At 43.3% G+C, this 25,656-nt stretch overlaps 1 protein-coding gene across 1 annotated transcript in view; it reads right to left on the minus strand.

Moving 5' to 3' along the window:
- Window positions 1-25,656, minus strand: part of MYO18B (myosin XVIIIB) — a 1,784,667-nt gene that overhangs the window by 1,255,039 nt on the left and 503,972 nt on the right. The window contains exon 17 of the mRNA XM_069620271.1: window positions 25,399-25,546. Coding sequence (XP_069476372.1) covers window positions 25,399-25,546 — 148 coding nt within the window. The remainder of the gene's footprint in view (window positions 1-25,398; window positions 25,547-25,656) is intronic.

A 25,656-nucleotide genomic window follows, 5' to 3' on the forward strand; every position in this document is an offset into this window, starting at 1 on the left:
TAGATGGCTGCAAGGAAGCTAGTTTGGAAAGGAACAGGCACCTTTCTGTTTCATTGGTGGCAATCAGGAACAATTACATGGAGCTGATAGGCTGCAGGAAATGGGGTGGCACAACAGGTATATTACAGTTTGCTTCAGAAGTTGGCAACGGTTCCAAAGAGGTCAAAGAGGTGCAAGAGCGGAAGGCCAGCAGGGGATGGTAAGCATAGTAACAGGAGAAGCAGGGGCAGGGGCAGGCACTATGAGATGAGATACCAACAGTCAGCTCGGAGGCTTGGGCACTCACACTTTCACTCTCTCTCTCTCTCTCTCTCTCTCTCTCTCTCTCTCTCTGTCTCTCTCTCTCTCCCTCTTTCTCTCTGTCTCTCTCTCTCTCTCTGTCTCTTTCTCTTCCCCTCTCTCTCTCTCTCTCTCTCTCTCTTTCTCTCCCTCTCTCTCGCTCTGTGTCTGCACTGTCTTTCTATTTCTGCTTCACGCTCTCTCTGTCAGTCTCTATCAAACTGTATGTTCCTTTCTCTCTAAGTCAATGTAGGCAGGAGTTGTGTTGTTAGGTCAGCATTTGCTCCAGCCACCTCAACCTTTGATGACAGAAGCACCACCATTGATAAATCAAGGCCATTTTGGCGAATGGAAGCACTCTTATACAAAGAAAGAAAAACAACAGCACCTTGTGGCCCGGCGCTGTTTCTGAAAGAATTACATGTGCAAGGAAATGTGCAATGTTAGCAACCCACCTACAATAACAGCATATGTTCAACATTATTTGACAAATAAAGAGGAATTGTTGTGTAACAGAAAGAACCCAGCAAAACTTTATTAAAATGGAGAACTTTCCAATCTGAGATGAAAAGCAAAGCCTGTCACAAGAAAATGAAAAAACAAGTTGGACCTTGCATTGTGTCTTTTTCCCATTACATGCCTCAAACACGCTTCAGGCCTGTACAAGGAATGCTTTGCAGTTGGCCCGGACGAGACGGGATTTAGCAGCTTGGAGGGGTCGATGAGTGACACTGCAGTGATTACAGTCTGTAGGCAATGGATGTGGAAGTGGTGATTTGGGTGCATTGATGTGTGATCAATGAGGCGGCAGTTCAAGGGCTAACTGGGCCAAGCTGTGGTTGTAAACCCCGGTTAGAGTCAGCAAGTTAATCTCAGGTGATTCAGTTCGATCCTGGCATTGAACAGTCGCTTTGAGCCTACCAAATGATGAGCTTTGGCTGCAACACAATGCTGTGTCGAGCTGGTTGAAGGTTCAAGCAAATGTTCAATTCATGGAGGAGCAAGACAACCAGCGCTGGTGAGTAACCTCTGCTGTGGATCAGGACCTACCACTCTGCACCAAAATCTCATAAACACATGAACCCATAGACCTAGGGCCCTTTAAGACGAGGTAGCAATACTTTGAGATAGATGGGGATGCAGAAGCTACTCAAACTTCTATAATCAAACCGACTCAGGAAGTTGGCAAAACTTGGTCTGTTTCATTTTCAATTGTCTAAAATAGGGAGTTACAACAGACATCATCTGACATTCGCCCGATTTCTCTCAGCGCATATCATTAAAAACACAACATTTATAGTAAAAACGTGTCATAAGTGACATCACACTATGTGGCAAACTACAAAAACCTACTTGGGGATGTGATAGAGTTACAGGGAACATCTAAGTATGTGTTCCATACTAACGGGGGCTGTGATTGGGTTTCTACTGTCAGATGGGTAACTAAGCCCATCCAAGTGCATGTCATTTTTCATGTCACACTAATTCTCGATACTCTATTGGTTACATAAACTATAGGGCTCTTTGATACATGGCCCTCTACCATTCATTTGCCACCCTTGTACCCTTCAGGAATATTCCACACGCTAGCAGCATACAGGCTACCATAGCAGGTGCAGGGAGGGTCGGCGTGATCATACCTCCCCACCAATTAGCCCAACATCTATCATCACTCTTGCAGTCTGCCAGTCAATTAAGACTTTGAACTTGGCCTCGTAGCGGCTCTCTGTGTCTGAGATATAAAGGGAGCATCTTCTTGGTTTCAGTGTAGCTCGATGCAATGTCTATTTTGATCTCACTATATGACTGGAGACCACATTTCTGAGCTCTTTTCTATATTTAATTCTATTAAATGATGAACTCTTGATGCCTTCAGTGTTTTTCCATTCCACTTCAAACAGAAGTGTGTTTCTTTCTCATGTTCATGTAACTACTGGAAGGACAACCAGGCTCACAGTGGCCTCGTCTTCTTGGTCCTGGGCCAGCCAAGCCTTTCTTGTATTTCTCCATTGCCGTCAGTTATTTTCCAACTGTACCAGACTGAAAAACCCTTTCCAATCACAGGGTTACAAGCCTTGCTTAAAATGCACTGTGGAATATCCAAGTTCTATACATTCCTATGTATCATACATTGGCACATTGCCGCAACTCTTCACTAAGTAGCCAGCCTTAAGATCGCTTTGTCTATTTGCGTTACTGCATCTGTATAAGTTTAAACTGATTTGTATTTTCTTCAATGTTTCTGTGGCATGAGCATCCTCATTTCGAGCCCGAAATGTTGTTCATCTTCACCACCTCCTCTTCAGAGCTTATAGACCATCTATTTTCTTTTGCCTCATGCATCTTTTCTAGGTGTGTCAGCTCTGCTCCGCATGATGTCACAAGTCTTCTTTTTCACTTATTTTCACACTTCTTCCAAGACTTTGTCCAAAAGGTCTTTGAGAATGCATATATGGCTTTCTCAATGGATACCTTGGGCCTCATGAGAATGGAGGTAGCCATGGAGCTATTATCTCCATGGCTGCTTCCGTTCCGGGCTCCATTACCGGGTTCCTGCAATGGGGACTTACCGGGTTACTCCGACATAGGAGGACCCGGTAATTCCTCCTTGCAGGAACCCATCCCCATTCCCATTTGAGCCCCTATAGGGCTCAGTGGGAATGGGGAGGGAGGTAATAATGGGCAGATTACCAGGCATGCGAGCCGGGTCCTGCGATGGGAAGCTCGTAATCGGCGCTCCGGAATGAAGGGGGCCGGTCCCGTACCGGCCCCCTTCATTATGGGAGCGCCAGCCTTATAATGAGGCCCCTTGTTTCCAAGATCTTCTGTGGTATAGGCGTCCTCACTGGTACTGCACATGTTGCAATTTCCGACTCCCAACATATAGGCAACTTGGGGGCAGAGCTTTTGGTGTGGGTACTTGACTCCACCTCTACACTCCCTATTCACCAAATTGAACCAGTCGCTGCTTGTTCCAGGGGTGGTGAAAACAGACCGGCAGGTTAGGTGCAGTGAATAGGGCGCTTTGGCTGGCTTCGTCCTCCGGTTGCTTTGAGGCCCTTTTAGGGCGACACGAGGATAGGTTGATTCCTGTTACAGCTCTGCTCTCCCAGTTTAGGAGATTCTGCTTTAGAGTGGTAGGTCCTGATCCACAGCAGATGTTACTCCTGAAGTGCCCTGGGAGAGGTAGAGGACAGATCTTCCTTCTGTCTGGATGATTCCTTCTTGAATTCAGGCTGAGGGCATCGGAGAGTAAAACTCCCAAAGGCAGTGAGATGTTCAGAACAAATCCGTGGCCCTAAAGGATCCTAAAGGATCCGAGAGGAACTGAGCAAATCTGCTGAAAAGGTGTATAAGGTCCCTTGTTTTAAGAGCAAAAGTCCTCAGGTTGTTGAGCAAAAACTAGCCTGCCTTAATGGTCCAATCCCTGCTCTAAAAAGCAGTGGACTTTGCCCTTCTGATGTCACACCCAACACGCTTTGTGGAGAGAGACAGTGAAAATCAAGATGGTGGAAGCCCCATCCCTTAATCAGAGCCCACCTGCCCATCATGAACCACCCACTCCCCTTTGCACGGAGGAAAAAGTCCTTCAGACATGCAGCACGCTGGTGTGAGTCTACTCCCGTTTGAATGGGTATGCTCCGTTGATGCCCTGGCACTGGAGAGTTGCCTGTTGTGTGGCTGTCTCAGGTGGGGGGTGCTACCTGCATTCACAAAGAGATCAAAGAGGAGGTCGACCCTCCGGGTTTCCATGCTGCCATTTGGCGGGCTACATCGGGCTGACCAGAAAACACATCATCTTCCACAGCAGAGCTGATACACAGGAGATGACACCGGTGCGATAGCAATTGGAATGTGGCGGTCGTGATCATAAGTAGCACCATGCACCATGCCTAAATGTAGGCATAGCTTTTATTTAGAGTTTACCCTGCCACCAGCATGGATGACTTATGATCATCATAGTTTTGGGTACATGGCTGCATATCTTAAATGCTGCCTCTGCACCAACGGGACTTGGATGTCCCTGCGCTGTCAAGTAGGCCTCTCACGACCTTGAAACGCACTCAGCGCCGTGTGCAATTCAGGCTACTGATGGGGCGGGGCATGGGTGAACTATGCTTTTGCCATTGAGTCCGTGTAAAAGCAGAATCTGGTTGGCAGATTACCCGTTTTGGAGACAGAATTAACCTCATCCGTCTATTTGTTAAAAAAATAAAAAAAGTAAGGCAGGACTTTACACTGTTGCCAGATGGCATTTCCTCAAACCAGGCTGATTTAGGATGGGCGGAACAATCCATAGAATTAGACATCACCCGATATCAAACAGGAGCAGGTGCTGTGCTGGTTTGAAAAGCAAGGTACAGACATGAAATTATATATATGTACTAACATTCTGAAGTGTTCTTTTTAAATGTTTAGAATGATCAGATCTGATGCTCACTTCCAGTATATATTGTAGTGATAATAAGAACAATGCATTCGTCTTACTGAGCAAAGCATGTTATCAAAACCTAGAATAACCTTATCAAGTATTTTCTGATAGAAGCTCATCATTTAAATGTGAACAATTTGGTAAGCTTCTGTTGTACTCTTTCACAATGTCCCTGTGAGAGAGGGAAGATGACAATTAGAACCAGCGAGGGTTCCTGGCTGCTTTTCAGTTAATCAAATAATATTTTTGGAGTAAAGGAATCACCACAGATCTTTATATTTATATTTAACAATGATAGCAGTGATTAAAGGGTTATATACTTTAAGTATATAATGCATAATGTGTGTTGTACACATTACATTATTCATAACACCCTAATGTAAAAATGTTTGTTACCATGACCAACGAACTCTGTATACGTATTCATTCAGTCTAAGGATTTGGATGTGAGGCTGGCATACCTAAGACATGTTTTCCTCTGTTGGGGTATAAAGGCTGTCTTACTTTTTGATTATTGAAAGTTTTAACAAAGGAGGTGCTAGGTCTCGATATGAGCACTAGAAAAGCTAAGACTGGTATTGGGAGCAGGTTCGTCCCCCAATGCACAAACATCCTCAAGAGTTTCCTGTTATGAAACATTTCTTTTTTTAAAACGGCTTCCACTTAACCGTCCATTTTAACAACAGGTCCCTCTATACAATATCTAAGTCACGATGCCACTTATCCTTAAGAACTAAGGCAATGGGCCTGATGTACAACATCATTGTGTTTTTCAATGGGAAACCCCCATTTAAAACAGGTTATAATTCAGGCCCAATTTGTTTAAAACCATGTTCAACAAACAATAAAATGTATGTTTTCTTTAAAACATGCAGATAATTTTGGCACACACAGGTGATACTTTTTCACATGCTGGTGTTTTGGGCTAGAAACATTTTCCTCTTTTACAGTTTGCAAGTCTTTTGGTTAATTTTCCCCATGTTCTTTTTCCCCTGTATCACTGTCAACATAATTTCCAAGAATCTCCAAATTAGAAATGCGTTCAGTCAATAAACATTTAGTCTTCTTCTGGTTTCTTTCAAAATAATTGTCTTAACCTTCACTGTTTTCTTCTTTGCTCATGTTCAGAAGTTACAAAACAGTGCTCAGTTAAAACAACATTTTCAGGGATTTGTGGTCCACAGGACTCAAACCTCTGCATGAATCCTGAAGAGAATTCAGTGTTTACTTTGGTACAGTGACCTTTGGCAAACCTAAGGTAGGAAAAGAGCCACCATACTTTCAGAATGGTCCCAAAGTCCTTCTTTACCAACATACTTCTGCAGAAGTTATTAGTGACTGCATGGACAGCAACTTTGGACCTTTTTTGTTTGTTTGTATTTTAATGTGTTTCATTCCCATGTTCCCTCCTTTGTTGCACTGTTGGCCATTTCAAACAGAATGTACTTACTGTATAAGCATCTAACAAGCGGACAATAAATAAATAAAGAAAGAACACATATGCATACTCTGTTCGCAAATACACTTGGATGCCACCTCCAGATGAGTTCTTATAGACTGCCCAAATGTACCCCGATAGTTAGCTCATACACCCGTCTTGATATGGCACTCAATACATCTGCCAAACTAGCCAGCCCTGATCATGTTGGTTTATTTTGGCAACTCTAATGTGACTCATATCATGAAGCAAAATGAGACGACCCTGTCCTGTCTTCCCTTCTGTCCCTGATGCTTGTCATCCTCTTTTCACCTTTAAGCCTCGCCTCATTCCAACACACCACCTCTCTGCGCCACCACTCTGAGGGAGAATAGTGGTTATGTGTTGCAAATAAAATATCACACAGAAGCATAATAAAATGAATACCTACGAATGTGCTCTATCAAGTTCAACTTCTAGCCTTCGCACATGCGTACATGTATTGCTGACTTTCAACCACACCACATTTGTGAGAGTTTAATTAGTTTGAATGTTAGAGTATACATAGTGCCCACAGCACCAATGGCTGCAGCAAAGCTTTTCACATGCTCATAGGCCAATACACATTGGAAGCGACCTTTTTTGGAGGCATTGTCTGTTGGCCTAGGACCCTAAACCCAATGGGCTTCATTAGGACTCTGGCGGTCCCGTAACGAACGGTGCCGTACAGGACCGGCACCATTCATTACGGGCTGCCCTATTACGAGGACTGCTGCAGGACCCGCTAAGGAACGCCTGGTCAGACCAGGCGTCCTTAGCGGGTCCCGCTAGCAGTCCAGGATGCTAACAATGTGCCTGTCATTAACAGGCCCGTTGTTGGCATCCTCCCCATTCCCATTGAGTCCTATGGGGCTCAAATGGAAATGGGGATTAATTTTTACCAGGTCCCAGAAAAGGGCAATTACCGGGTCTGCCAAGGTCGGAATGACCCGGTTATTGCCCTTTTCTGGTACCCGTTAAAAAATCATTACCGGCGGCAGCCGTGCCCTTAATAAGGGCACAGCTACCGACTGGGTCGTAATGAGGCCCAATGTGTCATTATTCATGCTATGGTCACAAATAACGATGTTACTGCACAGGGCAAACTGTTGATGAAGAAGAGTCAATTTTCTTGCTCAGGAAACGGGCCAGTGAGCAAAACTGAAACTATTGCATGGTGTGTATTAATATTATTTTAAATTTGCTCATGACAAAATGATCAACTATGCAATTGTAATTTTTTAAACATTTTAAAATCTTCTAATTTTGAAAAGTTTAAATTGATGTCTAAATTAATTCTGCAAATGTGTAAAGATGTAATAACCAAATCACCCATAACAAACAACAAGTATTTTTAACAGGTGCAGAAAAAAGTCAGAGGGCAATAGGTGGCTTCTCGATGCTGTTTGGGACATCACGTGGTCAGGTCCCATGCAGAGGAGAAACACGACGGAGTTCTAGAGCAGTGGGCATTGGCAGTGTACACATCTTCACCCCAAGTAACCAACGCACTTTGTGGAGGGACACGAGTTTCAGCACGCCAACCTTTGGCTTAGTGCCAAATGGGCAGCAATTACAGCAAATATACCAAATGTAAGTGTTTTCATTTGCAAGACAACTATATGTAATACGATTGTAGAACCACTGTCTCTTTACTACTCTCAATACTGCTCAAGAGTGCAGACAGAATATACAACTTACCAGAATATTGCTCCAGCTGATCCACGCGTATCTTATCTTATCCATACTTGTAAAGCATATCGTTCGCTTGAGGGCGTCATGGCGCTACAACCACGGAGGGAACAGCCAAACAAGAAGAGTCAGAGAGTACTAGAACAAGAAGGTTTTCAAAGCCCGCCGGAAGGGAAGATGGACATCAATGGCACGCAGCCAGAAGGGGAGAGAATTCCACGCCTTTGCCGCAGCCACTGAAAAAGTACGGCCCCCAATGCGGGAAAGTCTAATCCTAGGGGGCTGAACAGTTTTCCAAGATTGGGAGCGAAGAGACATACAGGGTTCATAGGGGCAAAACTGTATTTGCAGGTATTCGTCCCCTGTATTGTAGAAAGCTCTATGGACAAGACACAGCGACTTGAACTTAACGGGCTGTTCAACTGGAAGCCAGTGGAGCTGGCAAAGAAGCAGCGTCAGATGGGCGCCAAATGAGGGATGGAGTACTACTCTTGCTGCCATATTCTGCAATAACTGCAGACAATGGAGCAGGTGTCGTGGAAGGGCCAGGTATAGCTTGTTACAGTAATCAATATTACTAATCACCAAAGATGATACCACCGGAGCATGACATTGAGATGGAATACAAGGAAGAACTTTCCATAAGGTGCGCAATTTAATATGCGCATTCTGACAGGTGAGAGATACTTGTTGAGCCATAGATACCAATGCCATGATTTTAACACCTAAATCCTTCACTGAACAAATGGGTGGTGGAAAAGGACTGAGACTCTCGGGCCAAAACTCAGGGGTCCAAATCAAGGAGGGGGTAGCTCTGCCAACCACCAACACCTCAGTTTTCTCATCATTCAACTTGAGCCAATTTGAGGCCATCCAATCGCCGACGGCCTTTAAGCAAGCCCTAAAATGACGAGCTGTCTCAGGCTCACTTAGATTGAGTGACACAATAATTTGTGTGTCATCGGTGTAGGAGAAGCACAAAAGTTCTGTGCATGGATTATGCCAAGAAGGGGCTGAATGTATAAATTGAACAACGTGGGAGACAGTGAAGCGCCCTGGGGAACTCCAAACAGCAATAGAACACAAAGGGAATAAAAAGGTGGTAAAGACACAGATTGTGAATGCCCTGCCAAAAAGGTGGAGAACCAGGCCAGAACTTGACCAGAGAGGCCCACGGCAGAGAGACGGGCGATCAATGTGGGGTGGTCTACGGTGTCAAATGCTGCTGACAGATCTAACAAAATCAGGGCCACCACCCCACCTTGGTCGACCAGTCAAGACAAATCATCAACAACTGCTACTAGAACTGATTCAGTGCCTCGGCTAGGGCGATAACCTGATTGGAAAGGATCATAGAACCTAGAGGATTCCAAAAAGTACTAAGAAGTGGGGAAACCAAGGATTCAAGCAGTTTCAATAGAAAGGGAAGCACATAAATCAGATGAAAGTTAGACAGGACTAACAGGTCCAAACCTGGCTTCTTCAGCAACAGAAATACAAGGGCATGTTTGAGATTATCCAGAATTGGGGATATTCCATGTCTGTATCTGGTTCACAGTCTTATGTAGGGAATATGCATAGTGAGAAGATATTACAGAGATACAAGATATTACAGACATTATAGACATGATGAGGCAGTGAAGAGCAGAAAGCTATTGAAGCCAGCACTGAGCTAAAAGGTGTTGCTGTATGTTTTGCTGTGAAATAAACATGTGTTGCTCAAGCTAAGTCAATAACCTGCCTGCCTTTTTCAGAATGCCACTTGTGTGGTCCCCAGAGTTCTGCATTCTTTAACATTTTCTCATGACAAACATGGTGATGGGGGACAGTTGTGTTTGTGTACTCATCAACCTAGAAACCTTTGTCTGAGAGCATCACTTCACAGTCATACATGAAACACGTTTCTGCAGGTTACAAAAGGAAGGTTGCCAAGCGAACAGCCAGGAGACGAGCTCTGTTCACAGAGATTCTTTGAAATCCTAAATAATATCATGGACTGGGAATCTATGTTAATAATCTGCCTTTTTGCTTACATGTAAACACTTACTTTACATAACAAATAACAATGACTTTCAAACAACCCTTCCTGGCTGACATGGTTGCTAATTTGTCTACAGATCAAGACTACTTCACCATATTGGGTGATTTCAACATCTAGCAAATAGGAGGATTATCTGGCACACGTCATCTCAAATAATTAGTTAGATGATCTACCCACACAGCAGGACCAACCTTAGATGGTATTTCTGGATTAAGAACTTCACCACGCTTTCCTCTACAGTCATCTATCTTGCAGAAGCCTCATTTTGTAAGTGACTCCAATCAAGCAATCCCACTAAGTCAGTGCCTTGTCTGGGATGCCCAAGGGAAGCCCTTATTTATATATTTGTATGGCATGTTATAATCTGGATGATGAACCCTTGTATAAAACCCCTCTCTTAGAATCCCCCTGACCCCACTGAGCCAAGAAGTAGATTTGTTTTGCAAATTTAAAAGGTTTATTTGAAAAATTAAACAATATATATCACACTTCTATAAATAAATTGATAATGGATAGCACGCTGGTGAATATGAGCAGTAATCAGCAATAGGTAATCGTACAGTAGCACAGTTCTTGGTTACTTATGAATAGGAAAAGACAAATAAGGTGGTAGAGAATGCCTTATGGCATTTTACAGAGTTAACCTCTGTAAAAACTCCTTTGCCACTGACTCCTTTCCCCCACTCCTCAAGCACTCCCTTGTGCACCCTCTCCTAAAATAAACATCTGCTGAGTCTTCCTGCCCTGCTAAATATCGTATTATCTCCCCTACGCCATTCTTGGGCAACCTCCTGGACAAATTGGTCATCTTCCATTTGATCCACCACAGTGAACTTGTGTGTTGTCTCCATGGAAACTGCTCTCCTGAAAACCTGTGAAGACCTGATATTTAACCTCGATTCCAACTCTCCTGCCACTCCCTTGATCTTTCCTTTGCCTTTGACACTGTCAATCATTCCATCCTCATAAAACATCTCCGCAATACCCTCGGTATCACAGACCAGTCACTGGACTGGCTGACTTCCTTCCTATCTAACCGTCCTAGCCAGGTGCAACTGGGCCCTTTCCTCTCCTCCACCTCATTGTCTACCTGCGGCGTTCCTCAGGTCTCTATCCTATCAATGTGGCTCTTCAACATCTATCTCGCCCCTCTTGCCCACTTTATCTCCTCCTTCTCTCCTCATTTCCAGTGTTATGCTGATGACAAACAGCTCTCCTGTAAGCTTCCCTCCACTTCCTCCAACTCTCCCTCTCTCATTCCTGACTGCCTGACTGCTATTCAGTCATGGTGCACTGCTAACGAGCTCTATCTTAATGCCAGTAAGACTAAGATCCTTCTCATTGGGACCCCTGCTCGCTGCATCCCTGCTACTCTCTGGCTGCCTTCCTTGGGTTCTCTCCCCTCAGCATCCTGTGAGACCAAAAACCTTGGTGTCATCTTCAACTCCTCTCTCTCCTTCTCCCATCACATATCAGACCTTGCTAAGAAGGCCTACTTTCAGCTTCACATCCTTGGAGGCATTCTCCCCTTCCTCACATTCCCCCAGAAACTCAATGGCCCTCATTAGGACCCAGGCGTTAAGGGGTTTACGGCGCCGTAAACGGCGCCGACCCTTAACGCCTGATTCCAAGGTCCCTTTGCGGGATGGTGATTTTAACGCCTGCTTTTTGCAGGCGTTAAAACCCATGCCGCAAAGGGACTTTGGTGCTAATTACGCCACCGTAATTTACGGTGGCGTAATTAGCGCCTTTCCCCATTCCCATTATGCCCTATGGGGCAAAAATGGGAATGGGGAAGGGTAAAATGGGAAATGGGGATTTACCGCCCCACTCACCTTGGAATGGGGCGGTAAATCCGCCAACCACCATGGCGTAAACTTAGTTTACGCCATGGTGGTAAGGGTACGACCCAGGCGGTAACTTACCGCCTGGGTCGTAATGAGGGCCAATGTCTCTAGACCTCTGGTCCTCTCCAGGCTGGACTACTGTAACAGCCATTTCTTCAACCTACCTCTTTCCTCTCTTTATCCTCTTCAACTAATCCAGAATAGGACCGCAGGACTTATCCTTGGCCTCAAGACCAGGGACCGCATCTCTCCAGCCCTAGAATCTCTCCACTGGCTCCCGGTTGCTGCGAGGATCAAATTCAAAACCCTTTGCATCATCTATAAGTCGTACTGGGGCATGGGATCGGCTATATCCAACTCTATCTCCATAAATACCTCCCTGCAAGAGCCCTGTGGTCCTCTAGCTCCAACTCTCTACAGGTCATATGTTTACCCAAGCAGAGTGGGGGCAGATCTCTCTCTTCGGCAGGTGCCTCCCTCTGGAATAGCCTCCCTGCCCCTCTCAGAAATGAGCCGGACCTCCTTAAATTCCAGAAACTTCTCCAGACCCTGCTTTTCTCTACCTCTTTCCCCCTCTTCTTCCCCTGCTAAATCCATTTGTGCCGCTGTGACTGTCAGTCTGGTCCCTTATGAGTCTTACAGGATACCAGGCCATCCTGGACCAGTTTAGATCAGCACTCCCCCTGATCAGTACTGCCCTCCTGGCACTCTCCCTGACAGCCATCCCTTATGAGTCTGGCCTGCCCCCGTACTCGCACTTAGTCAGCAATATACACCTCTGGCACCCCCTGGCACTTACCCCCCGGGGCTCCCCTCAGCACTTCCTAGCCCCTGGGGCGCCCCATCCCCTGACCCCTCTGCACAGTACATCATTCCTACACCTCTCCCCTGTCCTCTTTGCACTTCTCTTTACTGCACGTGCATGATCGGAATGTGTCAAGGCCTAGTTGGTCTGTTATTGTTTTATTATTTCCCCTGCCTGGAAACACCATTTGTTATATTGGTGCCTTACACATTTTCAATAAATAAAATAAATAAATGCACAATGTTGAATCTCATCCTTCCTGACTGAGAACAGAAACAACACCCATTCCCCCTTTTTGATCAACTCCTCGCAGTATAACATGCAGGGTGCCCCAACGTTCCAGTTATTTGCCCCTGCTTTTTAACAAATACATGCCCCTCCCTTCTGGATCTCTTAGAAACACAGGCCCCAAGTGCTTCAATTAGGCAATTAGGCAGATGCCACTAATTATGTACAAACTCTCCAATGACCCAACAAAGGATGTGATAAGCCTCAACTCATGCCTTAAACAAATGGACTCCTGGATGACCATGTGATAAAATGACTAATCCTGACCACGAATACAGGGATACATTGCCAACTGAGCCCATGCTACAATTAAACTAGCAGTGATTGCAATTTAAAAAAAAGATGAAGCAGGCACAGCCCAACAGGTTATACTTCCTTTCTCTCTTTTGGTAGTGCAGGCTGAGGGCAGGCTGCATCGACCAAACAACTATTGTACAATGGTTTTAATATGAATATTCAAGCAACGTCCTTGAAAAAAGGAACTTCAATAAAAGAACCAATGCAAGCAAACTAATTTACCCACTGAAAACCCACTCCTGTAAGAGAAACACAGAGAATGCAGAATGTTGATGAGAAAGTGCATTCTGGGTTGATATGCAGGCATGTTCAAGCAAGAAAACATTGGCATCTATGTCAATGTTCAGTAACAGGTTAAAAGGCAAACAAGGGGGTCTTAAAAATCCCTATGGTCCATTTAAAGTGGGCTGAGGGACAGGGCCTCTATGCAGTTCCGTTAGTTATGTGATGGGTTTCATTAAGTGTAACAATCTCAGTGCTGTCTAATATTGAAAAAGGCCCAAGAACACAGTAATATCAAAAGCTGGAGCAGCAGATAGATTATAGATTGAATAGATGAGTTTTGAATTTGTTCCTAAAAACTAGAAGAGACATTGCCTTCCGTAGGTATGAAAGTAGAAGATTCCAATGTCTAATGGCCTGTGCCACAAAAGAATGTCCACAAGATCTTTCTTTCTTATAGGAAGGTGGGGTCAGCCTCTATCCAGTCTTAATCTAGCCGACTGTGGTTGGCATAGGAACTAAGCCTTGTTCGAGCAGTGTTGCTGTTGGATGCTGCAAGCATTTCAAAAGTATGCACATACTTTCAAAAATGATTTTTTTGTATATTTGGAAATCCAACGTCCTATAAGTGTACACAAGTACTAGATGAGAAAACTTGTTTAGCAAGCCATTAGGGCCATTGGTGATTTAGATGCCATGTGTTGTTTTGAGTGTGACATTGTATTTAGAGTAGAGGCTTGCCACACCTCAGGGAGCTTTCAGGCTGTGTGGTGCACAGAAAAAAAACATGTTCAGCAAACCACTTTTTATTACACCGAATTTCTTTATTTCACTTATATTATTAGATGACGTTCAGTAGGACGGATTTAGTTTGAATGTGTAGATTGCGTTTTAGTAAGTATGGTGTTAGTTTTATTGCGCAAGATGCCTGCCATGTCGAAGCATCCCATTGTTACAGGCTACAGACCTGCCATTCTATGATGATAAGCCACAATTTGGAGTTTGGTCATTTAATTGAAATTTCATTTTGAGGTTGGGCCTCCCCAGAAGATAGATGAATGAACACATCATGTCTGTGAAAGGCACAGTGAGACACACAAGAAGGACCACACAGTAGTGTGGCCAAAGTGAAGAACGAAGACATGAGTACACCACCCCCACTGAGACCAGGACATTTGGTCTGGATGTAAACCATGTCAAAACAAATAAATAGAAGAAATGAATTTCAAGGAGCAAGGCCACACACATATTTTATTAATTGTGCATAGAGCTATTCATTGTGAGCAGATAGCTAGAAGGTCACACCCAGAGATGTCAGCATGTCTTGAGATGGGAGTCTCAGTTTCAAGGGGAGGAAGGCCAAAGGGAGAATCATGGTGAAGGAATTGTGTTTTTTCCAGGGGATGCAACACAGTTTTGACCTCACTGATGTCCACTCACAATATGATTGGTTCATCTCTGTGGGATGCCTGAGCTTCGGGGTGTCTTGGATATCACTGTCCAATTAGGGCAGAGTTTTTTTTGTTTATCAATCGTATTATGAAGAGTGCCAACAAATGGGACTGTGACATTTTTAGCTGACTATTAAATTATGTTGTGATGGGGGTGGTATTTTAATTGATATGTGAAAAGAAAAACCCTCAATCAGATCGTTCAATTTATAGTGTTCTTTAAGGGGTCAAAGGCGATTAGCCAATGAAAAATGTTTGGAGTGTAATTAATGTTATATTTGTAGAATATGGAAATGCTGTGGATTTCTGTCTTAAATACTGCAGCCCGGAATGGGCATGTTGAGTTCCACTGAGATGTCTGACATTCTCCCGGCCATATTTTGAGCATAAACAGCTGTTTTTTCTTGCAAGTTGGGACCTCCATTTTTGATATGTTTGTGTTATTTCCTTGGATTACTTGGGGGAACCACCTTTACAGTTTCCTCACAGGAAGCCAGTGCAGAGACTGAATCACAGGAGAGATATGTTGACATTTTGTACTCTTACTTAGAAATCTTGCAGCCGTATTTTGCACCTTTTGCAATCTATAGATAGCATAGTCAGGCAAGGCTATATAGATGGCATTGTTATAGTCCAAACGAGAGGAGACCAGTGCATTACAAAGTAGCACCTGATGAGGTTGCAACAGGTAAGGAAACATTTCTTCAGTTTTCTGATGATGAAGTAACATGATTTAGTAACTGCCATAACTTGAGCATTTAGTGACAGGTTTTCATCAATCATCATGCTCAGGTTTTTCACCACCGGGCTAGGTCTGTGGCATTGTCCGAAAGAATCAGTCCAATAGGATGAAGACCAAGGATTGAGATTGTTGTTTATAACCAAAAGCTTGTTTTTATCCGGGTAGATTTACATGAAATTCTGGTCCATCATGCCTTAATAGATAACAGACAATTCTTGATCTTATAGGAGTAATGAATATCATTTCCCAGATCTGTCAGGATCTAGGTATCTTCTGCATAGTTAAAAAAGGTTACCTCGGACAGCTGAATGATAAGCATTAGTTCTTGGAGGTAAAGATTAAATAGAAGGGGAGATAGGACTGACCTCTGCAGCACTCTGCAGTCAAGGGTGGAGTTAGATGAGAGACAGCGACCAATCTGGATCTGTTGGGTACGGTTTTATAGGAAGGATTTAATCAAGCTCCATGCAGTGTCCTAAATACCCCTATTGCAAATCCTGTGCAACAGGATTTGATGATCTACAGCAAAGCATAACATAAGCAGTGTCACATAGCAATTTGCTATGCAATTCTGTAGGTTTGCTAATTAAATTGGCACGTGTGTAGCAAAGTTAGCTGTTTCAGTCACCCTGTTCAATGAAAGCACAGCTCACCCTGCATTCTGCGGTTGCCCTCAATGTTCTCTGTGCCCTCTTTTCTCTGTTCACTGCAAGTTCAAAGGGGGCTAATGGAAAGAGAGTGCAGTAGTAATCACCTCCTACACTATCAAGTACCAAATGCATGTGTGGGAGTGCTAGGCAAGAATTTATTTTCAAATAATTGCAAACCAGAAGTAATCAGGATGATGCTTTTATTAAGCTAACAATATCCTGTCTGGCAAAGACCAGTATGTGTTATCTTTCTTTTTTTGTTAAAAGACAGCCATGCAATTACATTCTTAAAGATGTAAGTTGTAACATAAAGCTCAATTACAGTATTGCTACTATAAAACACTGCATTGTCCCCATGCTGTAGAGCAAACCTTAGGTCAGTGTATCTAAATTTCATAGTGTCAACTATATTTCAATTTGTTGTGGAAGATGCAGCGTATTGGAGAGTGTAACCTCTTTAAAATGCATATGATCACAGAGCCAAATGCATTTTTTTGACACACCTAGTTCTGTGACCTGCTGTTTACATCCATCTGAGCAAATGGTGCTCAACCCATGAGCTGATCCCATACTCCTTCACATTCTAACCTATCACCCTGTTGGTTTATACCAGCTACCCTGAAAGTGAGATGGCCACAAACTACAATAGTACACCTAGTTAGTCCAGTACTCTGCCAGCTACGCCATCCATTCTGCTTAGTCTTACTTTCTTTCTTCTTACATAATGAATACACAAAGCTAACTAGATATGTATTCAAAGTAATGATCAATAGTTCCATCAAGTATGTGTATCTTCCAGTGCAATACCAACACTGTAGTTTGCCGCCAGAGCGTGATTGCTCTATGATTATGATTGCATTATATATTAGCACTTGCAGGAGAGAGGTTGCCAAACCTTTTAAAAAGACATTTTTATCATATCTATTTATTTGGTTCCATTCATGCAACTAACTGTTTATATTTAACTGGCACTCATCCATGGCTTGCAATGTCTACTCACTTACTTGAATAGTAGAGGCGAGCAACATTTGCAGGTGATGTTTGTAACTCTGTTTGCAGTGAATCTCAAATAAAGGTTTCACTGTGCATGGCTTGCCTGTGGGTGGCAGCATTGGGCCAATCATAAAGTGGGTGTATGGTGACATGCACCATTTTGCATAAAGGGAATTTAAATGAGTTGTCATCCATTGGCATGGGCCGAGTGCATTTCTCTTCAGTCAAGTAGGTAAACTAAGTTAGGTCTAGTGGAATTTTAAAGAATCTGTCTCATTTCACTAATGTCTTACTTCAAGAGCACATAAATATGCTGTATTGTTGCTCATGGTATATCTGTGGTAGAACTAACTTCTGGGGCGGCTCATAGTATATCTGTGGTAGAACTAACTTCTGGAGCATTACAAACAGCAGTATAACATTGCTAATCAAATGGGTGTATTTGCTAGTCAAGAAAATGTTAATTAGCAAACTCTGCTAATCAATTTTTGAAAATTAATGTTTGTCTTGAGACCATATCAAAGGACATCGAGAGATCCAGTAGGATCAGTGTTCCTGTCTCCTTCTTATCAACCTTGTCCCTGAGGGGGTGCTTTACAGACAGAGTCACCAATTCGGTGCTGCATATGGGTCTAAAACCTAACTGTACTGTATCCAGCAGGTTATTTGTCTACACTATATTTTGGATTTGAGAAACAACCACCCTTTCAAGATGTTTGTCGAGGAAGGGAAGTTGAGAACTAGGGTGAAAGTTAGCTAGTTCGGTAGGTTCAAACAATGTTTGTTTTTAACAGGGGCTTGATCACAGATCGCTTCCAAGGTAGGTGAATAACTCCAGAAGCTAAAGAGGCATTACACAAGAAATGAATATGACTCGAAAAGGCTGGAATTATCGATTTGGGTATTTTAGGTGGAAGAATGTCCAGGGGTGAGCCAAAGCCCTTTGCAGTATCGAAGCGATGCATAATGTTGCAATCATGTAATGTTATTAATCGGTCATAACTGAATCAAATGTGAGCTCGGGATTTTAGTGATGTCACAGCATGCATTTTTTGGCACGTTGGTATGGGGCAGCTCATCTCTAATCTTCACAGTTTTTCCCCAGAAGTATGTGGTGAGCTGCTCCTAAAAATGTTTGGAAGGAGGCAGGACTGGACTGCTGTTATCTTTACAAAGACCTTTAACTGTCTTGAAAATCTCTTTGGTAGAGTGTGTGGCCTCACTGATTTTACACCCAAATAAAGCTTTCTTCGCATTATTTCCTTTGTGTAGGTGGATTGAAAATATCTAAGAAGTTGCAACTCATCATACTTCTCTAAATGTCGCCATTTCTCTCCAAATTTCGTACTTTATGCCATAGCAGGCTAAGATCACCTATGAACCAACTTTGCTTCAGCGGGTGGAATGAGCACCCTAAGCATTGTTAAAGGGACTAGTTTATTAATTCTTGTTAAGAGTTCCTGCTCCAGGGACTCTAATAAAGCGGTCAGGTCTTTGTTCTCGCTCCGTACAAGAGGAGCTGATGGGCACAGATCAGAGATGGATTGATTTGTGACTCTCCTCCAATTACGTGAGGTGGATTGCGATAAAGAAGTTTACACAGTACATGAGGCCGGTGTCAAAGGGATTTGAAAGGAGATCCCAAAGTGATCAGTTCTGGAGATCAATAGTGGTGCAGTCACCTTCTTAACATCTGGCGTCCATAGATCTTGTCTTCGGTGCTCATCTTGATCGGGCTGGGCTTCTAGGCACTTTTAATGTGGTTGAGTGGATGTGTTGATGTGTGAATTGTACAGTTCCAGTTGTAAGTTTGCACTGAGGTAGTTAGATGTGCAGGCTCCTGTTCAGTCAATTCAGCTTTTGAGACAGGTGAGCCAATGGCTTCCAAAGGTTTGAGTCAAATCAGTGGAAAATAATGCTTCTGCTGGTTTGAGTTGGCATTTGAGACTGGCTAATCAATGGCTTTGAGCAGGTTGAGTCAGGGGTGAATCAGTTGCCAATCAGGTTCATTGATGCTGTGCATAGCACTGAAAGTTTCACTGTCTACCCTTATAGCTAAAGCCTTTTAAATAGGCTGTATCCCCAACAAAATTCTAGATTAATTATTCTATTTATTTTTAGTGTCCAGGGATGACTCAAAATAGGAGGGGTTTCCCCACATTATAAAGGCAACATTTCATAGGTTGTTGGTCCAAAATCAAGCCTGGCTGTTGTAACAAGTGCCCTTTTGACTTTTGACATCAGACCCAGTGTCAGGGTGCCTTATTCTGCAGAAAATGGGGGGACATAAATGTGTACAGAACCCTAGTAGAAACCAATATGATGGAACAACTCTCTTAGCCTACCTCTAGCCTCTGGCTACTCTATTCCCCCCTCTTCTGATGTCTGCTGACTTCAGAGAAACTATCTTATGCGAGTGTGGATTTGTTATGTCATTGCTGCCATTGAGGCACTGATTCACATGGAACGTCCTCGGGACCATTTGAGTCCAATGGACGAAATATGTCACCCTTTCTGCATGAGGATCAAAGAGGCAGCTTCCTGGCCTCTGTCACACATGGCATTTCTGGAGACATCAAGACCTGATGGCTAATACACATCAATCATGCCATAGCTGAAACCCTGATCACAAAGCTGACACCAATATGATATTATTATCAGATGTATAATTGAGTGACCCTAGTAGCCGCCATGCAACAACCAACCATGGCTTATATTTAAAGTTTAACATGCCCCCCACCCCCGGCTAACTAGGTAACACAATTACTATATTTTGAATCAGAGGAGCAGACTATTAAAAGGTCCCATCAGTCTGATTTAACGTGGTGTTATAGCAGATGTCAGGAAGGCACCTGTGACTTTCGAATCTGCCCTGACGGTGTAGATGTCAGGAGAGTGGTGCAGCATAGGCACATTCATTCTCTATGCTTGTGGCGTAGGTGGGGAGGAGTCTTGTTATTAGACTTCCCTTTCAGAAACAGAATCACCATCGTTTTAAAAGCTTCACCAGATGGCCATTCTGCCACAGATCTCTAAAAGCCATAAGCTTAATCCACTCAAAAGGGGCTGATTATCTGTGGTGTGAGACCATGCATTCCCATGGACATCCCCTGGCTGAATGCAATGGCCCCTTAACCAATGCCCATGACTACAGCAAGGAATAGTGGAATCACCATGCACAGCAAACTAACACTAGAACAGTGGGCTTCAAACTGGTGGGCTGCCCCGCTTTAAAAAGGGGTTAAGATGACTATTTGTAACATAAAATATAAGCAGCGTTTCTACTGTGTATAGTTTCTATTAAAATAAGTCACATGTATCGTTTTCAAAAGAGCCTGGGCCCCCCTGGACATCCTCTGGGTGCTGGGGGGCAGAATCAATGTGTTTCACTTAAGGGGGAGATAGAATGAAACCGTTAAATACCACTGCACTAGAATCACCGGTTAAAACAATAATACAATGACGCTTCTTCACCTCAACACCATACAACGCATCATGTTCTAAGTGACAATCACACAAACGATCATGCCAATTATCTTGCTGGTACGATCAAGGCTTGACTATGCCAACACCTTTTACCCTAGTCTCCCAGAATGCCTGCTCTACATACTACAAAGAGCCCAAAATGCAGCAGATATATTACTCCCAAGACTAAAAAGATAGAAGCACACGTCCCCTGCACTTTGCATTATGCATATCTCACCATGCAAATTAAGGCAACGGCACAAAAGCAATCACAGGGAGGTTCTTACACTACGCACTATCAAGAACACACTGATCCACAACAATGCACTCATAGTAGTACCAAACTTCAACTGGCAACAGCATGGGGTTCCTCTTTCCCCCTTCCAACAACCACACCTTTAAAATCCATGCCCAAAAACCTCTGACTGAACAAGAAGAAAACCCAAGCTTCAGAAAACAGTTCCATTCTCGCCCATCCAATAAATTGAGCACAAGACCATCACCGGAACCCAGCCAACTATACACCTACTCCCTATAACCTTGACCCAGGGACGGCACTTTAAATTATAGTAAGTATCAGAAACTTAAACGTACCTTAATGTCAAACCCGTCAAAAACAGACGTGCTAGTGTTGGGCAATGACTAAGCTTAACGGAATGGGCTGATCTCTGTCGTGGCTGTATGACTAACCACCTGTTCACTTGACCAGCAGCTCACTGCAGGTGTCCAACGTTCTAACTACTGCCACCCCCTGTACTCCTCTCGACTATTCCCCCAACTAACCAACTCTTTTCTAAAATCTCTCACTACCTTGCATTACAAAACCTCCACACCCAGCCAACACCATGTAAAGATTATGTAGCTACGACGAAGCTCCCCTCTTTAGTTTCATTCCACTCCAACACACTGGTAGGTAACACCACCCAATTGACAACTACTAACTTTGCAGGTCATGGGCTGTCTCTTCTATAAAACAAATCCCCAAGGCTATCCTCCAACCCCTTAGAAGCAAACTGGCACACGAGACCTGGGTTATTCAGACCAGCACCCATCAACGCCACTTTACAGAGTCATGCACATCTAGGCCAAGAGAAAATGATACAAGGGCACTAAACAAGACAACATTATTATTATGAGTATTGTTATTATTATTATTATTATTATTATTATTATTATTATTATTATTAATAAATAGTAGTAGTAGAGGTGTTTAACATGATGATGATGATGATGATGATGATGATGACGATTATTATTATTATTGTTATTATTATTTAGTATTAGTAGTAGAGGTATTTATGATGATGATGATGATTATTCTTATTATTATTATTATTATTATTATTATTATTATTATTATTATTATTATTATTATTATTATTATTTTGTAGTAGTAGTAGTAGTATCAGTAGCAATAGTTTAATTATTAGTATTATTATTATCATGTATATGAGATTGCAGGGCATATGGAACTGTCTAGCGCTCAATGTTTATTGGGAGTTTGTTATCTGCTAATAACCCCGATATTCTTGCCCATAAGGTCTTCATTTCAGGTGGTGAAACCCATACATGACCCTTAAATATCAGCTTTGCATTGAGTGAATGTCCTTCCGAATTCTTTTCACCTGTGACCTTTTTCTGGAGTGTGAAGATTTACCATGCAGTCCCTTTTATTCTTTCCATTGTGCCTAATGGAATGTCACAGTAGACATTCTGCACTGACTACATAAGGAACTTCCAATGCACTTCACCCACTTGGGGTGTTGATCCCAATGCTTCAACTATGGGATCCTACTTTGTCTCGCAGTGAATGTCAGAGATGTGGTTCAATGGGGCTTCATCAAGCACAAGGTTAGTCGGTATTATCATACCATACCATGCCATATCGCGCCTAGAAACACTTGTGTACAGGCGCGTTATAAATGACGTATCATATTCTCTGTCACAAGACCTAGAAAATAGGAATGTAAGCACTCCATATTATAATAGCCAAGCTGTGACTGACTTCTGCCCACGTTACAAAATTAAATTGACTTCATATAGTACAGAAAATGCCTAAAACTAAATTGCTGATAAATATCCTTGGCTAGAGCAGCAATTCCTATGCTATGCTGCATCACCAATCCCCACACTCTATGCATGCCTCATTACACTGTGTAACCCCTCTAATGCTTCAGGCTAGAGGAGTATTTACAAAGAGCTCCAGTGCACCCAATACAGAAAGAACACAGCGTAGGAATGCAGATCTCGAAAGCTCACCATTTCCTTCTGGTAAATGCTGATTGCTCCTCGTAGGTCTGAGCCCATGGAAAGCCCCGGTACAAAAGCACTGAGTGCCAACCCTAGGATAATTCACAGCCTGACTCTGTGCCTACCATTGTGGAGGTCGGCAATATCCTGCACCTCATGGATGTGTTATGTCAATGTTGCGCGCGACCAGGAGACGGTATACAACACTGTCTCAATTCTGGCTCCTTGCATGTTGGTACTTCTCTGTTATTGAACATACACTCTGTTTACAGATCTGGTTTTCTAATGCTGTGTCAGTTCTATTATTAGAAAGCAGAGGTGCTATATTCACTTAAACCTATAGTCATCCACTCTCTGAAGTCGCATTATAAGGCAACTCTTTCCCCTCGGCATGCCGTCCTTGGAAGGATGGAATGTAAGCAGTCGCTGGTGGGCTTTGCACCTGCAACTGAAGGCTCCACAAAGAGCTCAGTCATGACAAGACCTCTACTAGGGAAGCTGCCTTCGTCCTGGATATAACTAAAAACCCTTAGGGTTGTGTGTGGAAATGTGTACTGACTCGCAGGTTGAAATTAAAATAGCATTAATTATGCAGCTAAGAGCGTGTTTCTGATCACGTGGTGTAATGTTCTCTCTCTTTGAGTTGACCGGATTTCTGGCACATCCATTCTCTGTATATTTTGATTTTCAAACATTTAATTGTAGACCGCATGCTGATTAAATGAAATAACAGAGTACTTGACTGTTCCTCCTTGGGGGGTTATCTGTTCTTGAGCAATGTGTCATCTGTCAAAATGCATTGGTGAGGGCAATTATTCAAGGATGTCATCTGAGCAGGACTGCTGTAAAAAGGCATTATTAAAATTCCAGCAACAAAACCTCTTCAGCTTTCAAATACATACCGTGCCAGGATATTAATTCTGCGATTGAGGCAATGAAAGCAAAAATCATCTTCTTGCCAGACTTAGCATGAGATGTAATGCCACGTTTACTGGACACGGATGATGTTCCCAAGGGTAGGTCATGAGTAAGCATGCGCAATGTGATTTTTAGGTCAAAGATGGATGGTGTGGCATTGCAACAAGAAGATAAGCATGTTGTGTAATGTTTAAGCACAATTGTGCATTGTGGCATATTTCGTCTAAAAATATCTTTTTGGTTATTATATATGTGTATATAATTAATGTGACTGTGAAAACAACCCTGTATTTATGGTTAAGTTGGACTGTGTTCTTGACCCTATGAAGGGTGATTGGGCTGTGCAATTTGTCCTCCATAAAGAGTTCAATAAAAACATGTTGAGCAAAAACTGGAAGTTGGGCCACTGGGCCAGTGATAGCCCAAGGGTAACCAGCCGAATTTGCAGGCCGGGCAGAACCCTTGAAGTCCGTGGACCCATAGTTGGTGCAACGTGATCACTTGGCTTTGCCACCGACACAAACCCTGATTCATGGAACTGGGCAAAGTGTATTTGGCAGTGCAAAGTCAGTGCAAAGTCATGTTTGCAGTACAACACGACTTTGCACAGTTCAATGAATCAGGGTTTGTGTCGGCTGGGCAAAGTCACTTTTCAGCAGTGCAAAGTCACTTTGAACCTTGTAAAAAATTCCATTAATCGGGGCCTATATATATGGGTGGTAACTAACACTACAGGCCTCATAATATGCATGGTGCTAAAGGTAAAAACACCTGGGCCCTCATTAGGACCTTGGCGGAGGACCATGGCGCTATTAGCACCATGGTCCATGGCGCTAAGCTGCCAACTCCGCCATGGGGGTTGGCGGACTTACCGCCCCATTCCGAGGTTGGCGGGGCGGTAAGTCCCTAATCCCCATTTACCCTTCCCCATTCCCATTTCTGGCCCCATAGGGCTTAATGGGAGTGGGGAAGCCGTTAATTACGCCACCGTAAATTACGGTGGCGTAATTAACAACAAGGTCCCTTAGCGCCATGGATTTTAACGCCTGCTAAAAGCAGGCGTTAAAATCACCATGGCGCTAAGGGAACTCGTACTCAGGCGGTAAGGAGCGCCATGGTTTACGCCGGCGTAAACCCCTTACCGCCTGGGTCCTAATGAGGCCCCTGATCTTTTAAAGGTCTCATATTTTAAAAATACTGACTCATTTTGATCACATGTGATGTTTACATTATGGAGTACAGAGGAAGTACTGCTTGTGGAAAATATGGTTATTTACACCCTGCAGTAATAAAACTCATGCTGTAAATATAGCATGAAATGCCATGTAGGTGTATTTCTAGAAATAGCAGGTGTTAAAACATACTACGTTTTTTACCGTTTCCACAGTAGACGAAAAATGAAAACTGTGACATTTAGTGAACGAAAATCAGGAATGCCAAGAGGTCAGAGCCAATTGCTGAGGACATCTTTCTCTTCTCTCAAGTCCTTTCTCTGCTCTGCATTCCCTAGCACACTTGTCATCTCTTGTTCACATTCTGTAAACACTACAAAACCAATGGAATATCCTACCTTCATTGTCGATTCCTTTCTTCTCAAAGTATGAGCACAACCGATCAAGAACTGCGCTGTCATTGGAGCCCTGAGTCAACACTTCTTCATCCAGAATCCACAACAAGCCTCTGGGTTCCTCCGCCTGGCCGTTGGGCTGCACGTTCAGCTGGAAGAAGAGAACACGTCGTCAAACGCAAATCGGGTCCATGTGAGGTTGGTCATCAGTTGCTCTCAATGTGCTTATTACAATCACGCATAAATGTATTTATTGCATTT

Source organism: Ambystoma mexicanum, chromosome 10 (assembly GCF_040938575.1).
Source record: "Ambystoma mexicanum isolate Mex_15411 chromosome 10, UKY_AmexF1_1, whole genome shotgun sequence".
Taxonomy (NCBI): Eukaryota; Metazoa; Chordata; class Amphibia; order Caudata; family Ambystomatidae; genus Ambystoma; species Ambystoma mexicanum.